This window comes from Tiliqua scincoides, chromosome 5 (assembly GCF_035046505.1).
Source record: "Tiliqua scincoides isolate rTilSci1 chromosome 5, rTilSci1.hap2, whole genome shotgun sequence".
NCBI classification, from domain to species: Eukaryota; Metazoa; Chordata; class Lepidosauria; order Squamata; family Scincidae; genus Tiliqua; species Tiliqua scincoides.
In genome coordinates, this window is record NC_089825.1 from 95,500,378 (window position 1) to 95,510,487 (window position 10,110).

The 10,110-nt window shown below is 46.3% G+C and overlaps 1 protein-coding gene across 1 annotated transcript; it reads right to left on the bottom strand.

Annotated features, from left to right (window-relative positions):
• Positions 1 to 5,012: 5,012 nt before the first annotated feature.
• LOC136652413 (vomeronasal type-2 receptor 26-like) lies at positions 5,013 to 8,615 on the bottom strand. Its single transcript, XM_066629351.1, has 2 exons — positions 8,540 to 8,615; positions 5,013 to 5,917 (listed from the first exon to the last, which is right to left on the bottom strand). Exons 1-2 carry the CDS (start codon positions 8,613 to 8,615, stop codon positions 5,013 to 5,015), a joined length of 981 nt encoding a protein of 326 aa, XP_066485448.1.
• Positions 8,616 to 10,110: the final 1,495 nt, after the last annotated feature.

The following is a 10,110-nucleotide window of genomic DNA, read 5'->3' on the forward strand; positions in this document are numbered from 1 at the left end:
TGAGATGGCAGATTCCATTCAAAGCTGAAACAGAAACACAGTGATTTCTTTTGCTCCCTCTTTGCAGAAACCTGAGTCTATCCATCCCCTATCTATCCCCTGTCATCCATCTTGGAGTAACTGTTACAAGCATAGGCAAGAAGACTAAGTAATCCCCGTCTTATGGAACAAATCACAATACACCTTTCCCCCTGTATCTAATCCACAAGTGACAACAGCCCTTATGTGGAAATCTGGATAATGAGTACTATACATTTATTTCATTAATTTCAATGGGAAAAATTGAAATTGGCCGTGGCACACTATTTCCTGGACCAAAAATTGGGTTGCAATTCAGTGGGTCATGACACACCATTTAAGAACCACAGTGCACCATGGCCACTCAAACAGGTTGCATGCAGAAACAACTTCCAGGTTGCGTGGCATTTTAGGTTGCGGCTTCCTGGTCTTCAGACCCTGAATTTGCCATGGACAACACAAGGTAAGTAGTTTGAGAACCCCTGCCATAAAGAATCACTGTAGATGTTGATAAACCTAAAGCAAGAGATGCATATTTTTGTCTTGCACCACATTCAGTGTGCTTTAATACATCAAGCTTTAGTTCCAAATTGCAAGAATCTCTCTTGCATTTCACCATTCCCCCTCCCCCCACATTTCCCAATCTGTCAGGGGAGGGCGGGCAATGGGCAGCCCCGGGGCGGGTGGGGCGTGGGGAGCAGTTCTGCGGGATCCCTACCCCCATTCTTGGGGAGTTCGGAGCGACTTTAAGCCACTCTGCTCTCCTCAGGAGGTGGCACAAGTCTGAGGAGACCCATAGGGGTCAGCATGTTTTACCTGGAGGTAAGGGGAAAGTTTTCCCCTTGCCTCTGGCTGAGACACTTTGGGCCCCTATCCTGCACTAGACACAGCGCAAGCCTCTTGGCTTGCCTGTTCCAACATATGGTAGGATTGCACCCTTTGTTGTGTAAACAGACACTCTGCTGCAGGCTATGGGAGTCATGACTGCCTGATTAAGAGCCTCTTTGTTGTGCTTTGACCACTGTCTTATATGTGATTTGCCATCATTAGGCAGAAGGTAGTTAAGCAACTCAGGCCTGCATATGTGCTGGACAACAAAAAGCGAAAGACAATGGTTTAAACAGTGAATGTGATTCTGCCCATGTGATCTTAATGCCTGTTATAATCAATTGAATTCAGCCATGCTTGCTGGTTTTCAAGTACTAAACCTTCTGTGTAACCAAGAAGATGACAAGAGCAAAAGATAATGGTCCTTCTCTAATGGCCACTAAGTCTTCCATTCTAGGACTGGATTTTGCAGAAGACACACTGTGACGTCCATGGCTGGTGGAGACCCCACCCCTTTGGGTGTGCCCAAGCACGGGGGGCTTACCCGGACGATGCGTGCCGGTCGTCGGCGAAAAGAAGAACGTGAGGCAGATATAGTGGATTTATACAGCCGGTTTACTCGTGTTAAGTTCTTCACACTCATGGGGCCTGTTACGTCACAGGCCCCTTTGTTTTACATAGACTGGTGGCGTCGGCGCATACCCGGCCCGTTCCCCACGACGGCCTGACCCCTTGGGGCTTCAGGCCTGGCTCTCCCGCTGCTGTCTGTCGGCCAGGGGTATGGGTTCCCGAGAACTGCAGTACCTTGGCTGGGGGTCTGCTCAGCTGTCCTCAGGAGGGCCCCATGTACCTCCGGTCTTGCCCCTCAAATCCCTGGCCTCCAACGAGGTTTGTTGAGAGGGGATCCTGGCTGTTGTAGACTCGCCTCTCTGATTTCTACCCCAGGACCCCAGGCATGACTAGGGTCTGGAGGCTCCCAGCCCCTGGCCCTTCTCTCCAGGGCTGAGGTCAGCCGAGTTCCCTGAGGAGCCTCAGTCGTCTGGATGAGGCCGGGGTGGCTACCCCCTTTCGCCTCCTCTGGGATTCCTCTCCCGACTGGAGAGAAGCAACCTCTCCCTTGGCCTCCCAGCCTCCTTATGAGGCTCCCCTTGTTCTGCTCCAGCCCTGCCCTTTCCACCCACGTGCCTGCTGACTGCTCCCAGGAGGCACCAGGGCCTGCTCCCAGGGAAGGGACTTGGCTGGGGTCCCAGTCCTGATAGTAGTCCTGTTTTACTCCAGAGGAGGCCCTTACCCCTGAGGAAGACCCTGCTCCCGGTTGATTCCAGGCCACCTGGGCTGGGCCTAGGTGACACACACATAAGACACAACTGCATGTGGATTATAAACTTGGTCATGACTTTATTAATGAAACAGCAAGCATACCTAAAGACCAGTGTGGAGGGTAGAGTTAAATCCCTGATTATATACTTAAAAAAGTAGGGAAGGGGGATGTTCGCCTGGCATCCCAGCCACAATTGTTCCCTTCTCCTTCTTTCCCCAAGAACCACAATAGGTGGGATGATTTCCTGGTGAAACCATGTGACTAGGCTGGACTTATTTGTCACAGAGTCTCTTCACCTGTCTGTGGTCAGGCTCTTGCCATCAAGGCATGTAGTCACTGAAATCCTGGATTCTTTCCAGCCTTTCAATTTCCTCACCATTCTCATTCTTCCCCTGCTAGAAGAATCCTATCAACCTGTTGAAGGAATCTGGGTGATGGCTGCATTTCCTAGATCAACTGCCTTCCAAGACTGCCTCCCTCTGCAGCTGCCTGCCTCCTGGGCCTTCTCTTCCTTGGTGAAAGAGATTTTTGGCCTTCTTCAGTGGAGGGTGAGATTGGTTGATTACTTGAGCCTACAGCATGATTGCTGGAGCCTAGAACAGAACCATGGGAAGAAGGAAAGTTTTGGGCTTAGTCATCTCTTCCTGCCCTGCGTTGCCATCATGGTAAGACCATGAGAAGACCTCATCCATCAGCCAGGGAGGGAGCAGATACTGGGAGTTTGCTTGTCCCTTCTTCCTGCAAAAGAACACACTGCTGCAACTGTCAGTTCCCCAGCAACCACTGAAATAAATGAAAAACGTTTTGCAGTGATGGGGTAGTTGCAAGCCTGGATTACTTGAAGATACTAAGGGTGCTTCTGAGTAGGGGGAGACCATGGGCAACCTTCTGACTCCAGTGTGCTCTTCTCAGTTTTGGATCTATTTCATCCCTGAGACCCATGCACTCCCTAAATCAGTCATTTTCAACCACTGTGCCATGGCACACTAGTGTGCCGCAAGTGGTCCACAGGTGTGCCACAAGAATTTGGGGGAAGATTACTTATTAGTAGGGCCAAAGGGGATGTGAGCAGCCCACTGGCACCATGGTGTGCCTTGTCAGTTGTTAAAAACCTGATGGTGTGCATTGTCAATTTTAGTGCCTTGTCCGTGTGCCACGAGATGAAAAAAGGTTGAAAATCACTGCCCTAAATGCTGTCCAGAATGGTCCATATATCAGTCCTACTCACCTGTTTGTTTATCCATGGGACCAGGGCTGGGGATGGGGGCAGGCCATGACGAAACAAATTATACCGTACAAAACATGTTTATTAAAAAATAAATTTGAGTACCTTAATCTCAGACTATCCAGGGGTGTGTTTCCACTTCAGCTTTAATCCACTTTCAATGCACTTTTATTACGACAATGCATTTTGTAGGCTGTGCTGTGGTGTATAGGCTGTGGTGTGTTAGCTCTAACAGCTCTCAGTAAAGTGACTTCAGAACAGGATTAATGAACTGGACTATAGGTCTCAGATCCCTTTAGACTGAGAAGAAGGTCACACTTTTAATTTGTCAGAGCAATCCCTACGTCACTCTAGCAGGCTGATTTGAGAGCAGCTTTGCGTTGGTGTCATTTTTTGAAAGCAATCTCCTGGGTGGCTGGAACTTGCTTGCACAGCTCATTTGACCCTGTGAACAAAGTCATATCCTTGAAGCTTCCTGACCTTCTTGGTGCCTTGCTGTTGGTTTTGTTGTATGTTGACCCATGAAGTGTCCGTGTTCTAGCCAGTACCCAAGAACCAATGTTCCAACCCAAAACTGTAGCCAACCACTCCCTTCTTTGTTTCGGACCTTTCTTCTTTCTCCCCTGCTTCCCTTCCCCAAGCACAAAGTGACTGTGCTAGCATGGGCCAGAGAGCTGTTCCTTGTGGTCTGCCTTGCAACATGCCCCTTCTCCCTGGAAAGCAACTTGCAAGGTTCTCTTGCCCTGCTTCCCTCCTTAAAATTAACTTGCTTTCAAATCCTTCCCACCTGTTGCACTCTGCCTTCCATTCAGGAGCTTATGTGGTCTTAGCAACCTAGCCCACAATCCCTACAATGTTTGGTATGTAAAACAGAAGAAGAATAGATAAGATTGGTTGCTGGTGCAGACTCATTTTGATTCCCCTCCCTTATATTTGTGCTATCATCTCCACAATAAAAGTTTGGTTACTGAATCTTCATTCTCCCCCCCCCCCCACTTCTCTTGGCCACTGCATATAGTCCCGGCACATGAAATGGATTTCCCCTGGATGCACATGTTACATGTGTTCTGAAAATCACACCCAGTAACTATCTTATTGTTTCAGCATTATGACTTCTGTGCTATGATTTTATATTCAGTTATCAAAATTATCTCTGGATAGCTGTCTGAGATACAGCTATTGATTCTGAAATGATTTATTTATTTATTTATTTATTTATTTATTTATTTATTTATTTATTTATTTATTAACTATGTTTCTGGTACTCAGAGCAGCATATAACATTTGTCTACTCTGTCCCTGTAACTTGTAAATTTATTTAATGTAAATTTATGTCCCTGTAAATTTATTTATTTATTTGTTTGTTTGTTTGTTTGTTTGTTTGTTTGCTTGTTTGTTTGTTTGTTTGTTTGTTTGTTTGTTTGCTTGCTTACTTACTTACTTACTTACTTACTTACTTACTTACTATGTTTCTGGTACTCAGAGCAGCATATAACATTTGTCTACTCTGTCCCTGCAACTTGCAAAACATTCAGCAAAGGATGTGCTGTTTTATGCATAATTTCTTTCTGGGTATAGAGGGAAAAAAAAATGCAAACACCTACAATTCCACAATGAGATTTAATGATTTCTTTTCTCTATTAGCAATTTCTTGGAGTTCAGATCTACTCTTAGGACTATAACATAACATTTGGGGAAAAACATGCAAGCTAGAAGCCCAGTGTTGGACGCCAAGATGGCAAAGACCTCCACGGCAACTACATATTTCCCTTTGGTGCTCATGTAAGCAGGAATGAAGGAGATCCACACAGTACAAAAGACCAACATGCTGAAGGTGATCAGTTTGGCTTCGTTGAAGGTGTCAGGCAGTTTTCTAGCAAAGAAAGCCACAGAGAAACTGATGATGGCCAGAATACCAACATAGCCCAGAACACAGTAGAACATGATGATTAACCCTTCATTGCATTCCAGGATGATTTGCTCAGAAAGTGAGTGCATGTCAGTGTCTGGAAATGGAGGTGAGGTTGACAGCCAGACAGTGCAAATCCCCACTTGAATGAGGGAGCAGGAAAGGACAATGGAGTTGGCCACTTTTTTCCCCAGCCATTTCCTCATGTTGTTGCCTGGCTGAGTGGCCATGAAGGCCAGGACCACAGTGATGGTTTTTGCCAACACACAAGAAACAGCCACAGAGAAAATGATGCCAAACATTATTTGCCGAACAAGGCAGGGGACTTTCTGAGGTTTACCAATGAAGAGCAGGGAAGAAAGGTAGCAAAGCAGGATGGAGCTGAGAAGTACACAGGTGAGACTCTGGTTGTTGGCTTTGACAATGGGAGTGTTCCAGTTCTTTATAAAGGTTAATATCACTAAACCTGTGATCACAGCAAAGAAAACAGCCAAGGAAACAAAAATGATCCCTAAAGGCTCTTGGTAGGAAAGGAAGGTGATGACCTTAGGGATACACTGGTCTTGGTTCTTGTTTGGATGCTGGTCTTGTGGGCATTTGATACATTGAGCTGCATCTGAAAGGGACAAACAGAATATCAGGTGTTCACACAGTGATGCTTGCTGTAAGGCAATGGTTCCCAAACTGTGGGTCCATGTCCCGCTAGTGGGGTCATGACCCAGCTTTGGGTGGGTCGTACAACCTACAAGGCAGATTAGGCTATGTCAGTGGTTCCTAAACTTTTTCTCACCAGGACCCAGTTTTTACAATGACACTCTATCAGGACCCACCCAGCTTTACTAGACTAAAAAGAGAGTTTCACTTTACCAGCTGCCTCTGTTTTTATCTTTTTTACTATGGTGAGGGGCGATCGCCTTTTGGAGCATTTGTTGAGCTCCTTGTTCATCAGATCAGGACCTTTCTGGTGGCCTTGGGTTTCCCTTCACCTGACTTTTGATAAGAACAGAGGCATGTTTGCCCACTTGTGAGTAAACATGTACATGCTACTGCATTTCGGTTTCCATAGTGCTCAAAGCATTTTCCGTCTCAGAGATCAGCTTGTCAGTTTCGCGACCCACCAAAAATCATTTCATGACCCATTGGTGGGTCCCGACCCACAGTTTGGGAACCACTGGGAAACGTGCATCAAGAGTCAAGCAACCTGCTACTTGGAGGAGGGGGCGACGATTGCTGCTTGGACTGGATTTCTGATCATAACATCATAGGCCCAGAGCAAGCGGGCTTTAGGCCAAACAAGTCCGCAGTTGATCAGTGTGCGGTATTATCCCATCTAATCTCTAAACAAAGGATTCAAAATAAATCCCGACTTTACGTGGCCTTTTTAGATTTGAAGTCGGCCTTTGACTCCATAGATAGAGATATACTTTGGGATAAACTTGGGAAGATGGGACTGGACAAAAGGCTATTAATATTAATTCATGCCCTTCACTCAAACACTTCTTGTCAAGTGAAACTATCTCCAAGGGGTGGCCTCTCGGCCCCAATTCCAATCAACAAGGCAGTCAAACGGGTACGTTCTTGCACCCACTTTGTTCAATCTCTTTATCAATGATTTGGCTCCCTTTTTAGCTAACTTCGATACGCATTCTCCCAAATTAGGTTCAGTGGAAACTCCTTTACTTTTGTACACGGATGATATGGCCTTGATATCCCGCAGTAAAATAGGATTATGGAGACTGGTTAACGCCTGTATAGAATATTTTACCAACAACGCCCTGCAGTTAAACTATGATAAGTCCAAGATTGTGGTGTTTGGGCACTCTTGGAAACTGCAGTCTTGGCTTTTTAGTGGTAAATCAATACACCAAGTCAAGGAATTCCAGTACCTTGGTCTCCGGTTCCACTACTGGCACTCCTGGTCTTCCCATCGCCTCCCAGTAATTAACTCATCCAAATTAGTTGTCCAGGCTATAACCCGCTTTTTCTTTTCTTGGGGTAACTCATTTGTTCCAGCTGCTCTCCAAGCTTTTAATGCTAAAGTTACACCTCAAATTTTGTATGGCATTCCTATATGGATGCCAGCATTAAATGATTTAATTGAAAAGATCCATTCAAATTTTTTATACAAAATCTTAGGTGTTCCGCATTGCGTTCCCTATGCGGCACTCTGCCTGGAGACAGGCCAATATAGGCTGGAGTTTCTAGCATGGTCCCGTTTCTTAAAATACTGGGCCAAAGTGTGCTTCAAGGGCTGATCAAAACTCTTTGTTAAAAGGGATACTGACTGACCCAATGTTATCTCCCTGCTTAGCTCTTTTCTATAAGAAAATCAGACAAATGGGCCTCGAGGCAGATCTACAAGGAGCTGCTACACCTGAGGTTTCTATTAGGCTCCTGATAACAAGATTAACTGATATAGAAAGGCAAGAGATTTTGGGTGCAGCACAAAAAAAATGTTCGCCCCTGAATTTTCACCTAAGTAATACATTTGGTCAACAACCAAAGTATCTGACCTTCTTGAAGTGCCCCTTCGCAAGGAGGGCTTTTACATTAGCTCGCTGCAATGTGTTGCCTTCTAAAGACCTACTTGGCAGGTTTAGAAATGCCCCGAAGGAAGAACGAGTCTGTAACTGTGGCCTTAGAGAGGTAGACTCTCTTTTACACATTGTTTTGCACTGTGTTGGCAATCAAGTGCCTAGAGATCAGTACCTTCTCCCATTATTAAGAACTAAAAAAAGTCTTTCTGAGAATGTTTGCCTACAATTTTTGTTGGCAGGAGATTCTAAATTCGTGACCCTTCCAGTTGCGAAATTTTTACACCTGAGTAACTTGAAGAGGGCTAATCTGTTGGTCCTAAGCAACCTGGAGTTACCGCGCAAGTAAATTGTTCTGTTTTAACCTTTATCTTTATTTGCTTTTTTAACATATATTTATATATTGGATTGTTTAGAGATATTATGTGTTAATTTTTATGCCTAATAAAGGTTTGATTGATTGATTGATTGCTGCTCAATCACCATTATAGCCGAAGAGGCTTGAGCAGCTAGCTGGTAAAATGAAATTTGTTTGAGGTGGGTCCTGATGTTAAAAAGTTTGGGAACCACTGCTCTAGGAAGAAATGATGAAAGGTTTGTGGGCCGTAAAATGGAAAAGTATCTTGCCAATTACTTAATAGCTGCATACCATGTATGGAAATATTTGAAAACAGTTACTGGCAAATGCGTGCACTGTCACTTACCTGTCTGGTTGGAAATCATTTCTGCTGGGCATGGAGTACAGTCATAGCAACAAACTGGTTTCCCCTCCCAAACCATCTTTCTGTGTCCAACAAGGCAGCTCTTGACACATGTGGAACGGGGTGGCATCTAACCATTAGAAATAGAAAGATGTGTCACACCAAACATGTAGTGATCCTAAACTTCACCTAAACGTCTGCATGACATCAGCAAATAGAGTGAGACTGACAACTCAATCCTATTGTGTGTCCCCCGCCCCCACTGATGCAGTGGTACTGAAATGGCTACCACTGCATCCTGTGGGGGGGGGCAGTTGAGGAGGTCTCCTCTGGGTAAAGGTACCTGGGGGTAAGCCTTTGCAGTGCAGTGGGGGAGGGTTACTTATACCTTCTCTAGCTAAATAGCTAGTACAGTTCTGTGTGGACTCATGCTACAGGAGGTGGTATGGGAAGGGAATTAGGATTTGGTGGAAGTCTTAAATTATGACTATGGTATGATTATGGTATGGGAAAGGAGTTAGGCTTTGGTGGAATTATGACATAGGACTGAAGCTTCAGAAGACACTCAGGCATGTGCTTCTTGAACCCCAGTATTACAGCACATGGAAAGCATCATCTGGCAATTCAGCTATGACATACAGCTGTGGTTTTCATATTCTCCGAGAGTTTGAAACCCGCAGTAAGTCTTTGCAGGGGCAGGGGGGAAGGCAGCAGGGGCAGGGGGAAGGCAGCGACATGATCCCCAGGATGGCGTGGCTCAGGGGGCTGCAGGGACTGGGATGCACTCACCAGTCCCTGCAGCAGCTGTCCCTGTGTGCGGGGAGCCCTGCACGAGCACCTGCAGGGCGACCCAGGACAGGGAAAGGGAGAGTGGAGCCATCTGCTCTGCCTCTGCAAAAGCGGAAGGGGAGCATGATCGCCCCACACTCCCTGACCTGGGGAGCCCTGCAGGTGCTCGCGCAGGGCTCCCCACACACAGGGACAGCTGCTGCAGGGACTGGAGTGTGCACCCCATCAGAAGGGAAAGCAGTGATCGTGCTCCACTTCCAATTCTGCGGAGCGGGGCGTGATTGCTCCGTATTCACTTTTCCTGAACTGGGGAGCCCTGCAGAAGGTTGCGCAGGGCTCCCTGCACCCCCAGGAGGCTGCAAGAGGCTTGGGGAAGTGCACCCAAGACTCTGCAGCCCCCATGAGCAGCGCAATCTGTAGGCCATTGCCTTCCCCCTGTCTCCTGGCTGTCCCCGCCCGTTAGGGGGGAAGAGGCCAGGACCCACAGGCTGGGGCATCGCAACGTCCCAGTTTGAATACCACTGACTTACAGATATACCCTTGATTCCTACCTTCTCAAATATGCTGTTCCACACAATGCTATCAGCACTGATGGTGAATTCTTGACTTGGTGAGATCTTTCCAACCCAGACTTTAAGGAAGGATTGATTGGAGAAAGTCACTCAGTTGATAATATCATACCCAACGGACAATTCCCCATTCTCAAACAAAACTTCATATCCTGCACCATTGTTAAAGAAGATATTTTTGAGGAAAGAATTGAGCTAGATTGGGAGAAAAGACCA

Coding starts and splice junctions, on each gene's coding strand:
- LOC136652413 (XM_066629351.1), bottom strand. CDS start 8,615: ATGGTTTGGGAGGGGAAACCAGTTTGTTGCTATGACTGTACTCCATGC. Junction 5,918..8,539: donor AATGATTTCCAACCAGACAG/GTAAGTGACAGT, acceptor TGTCCCTTTCAG/ATGCAGCTCAATGTATCAAA.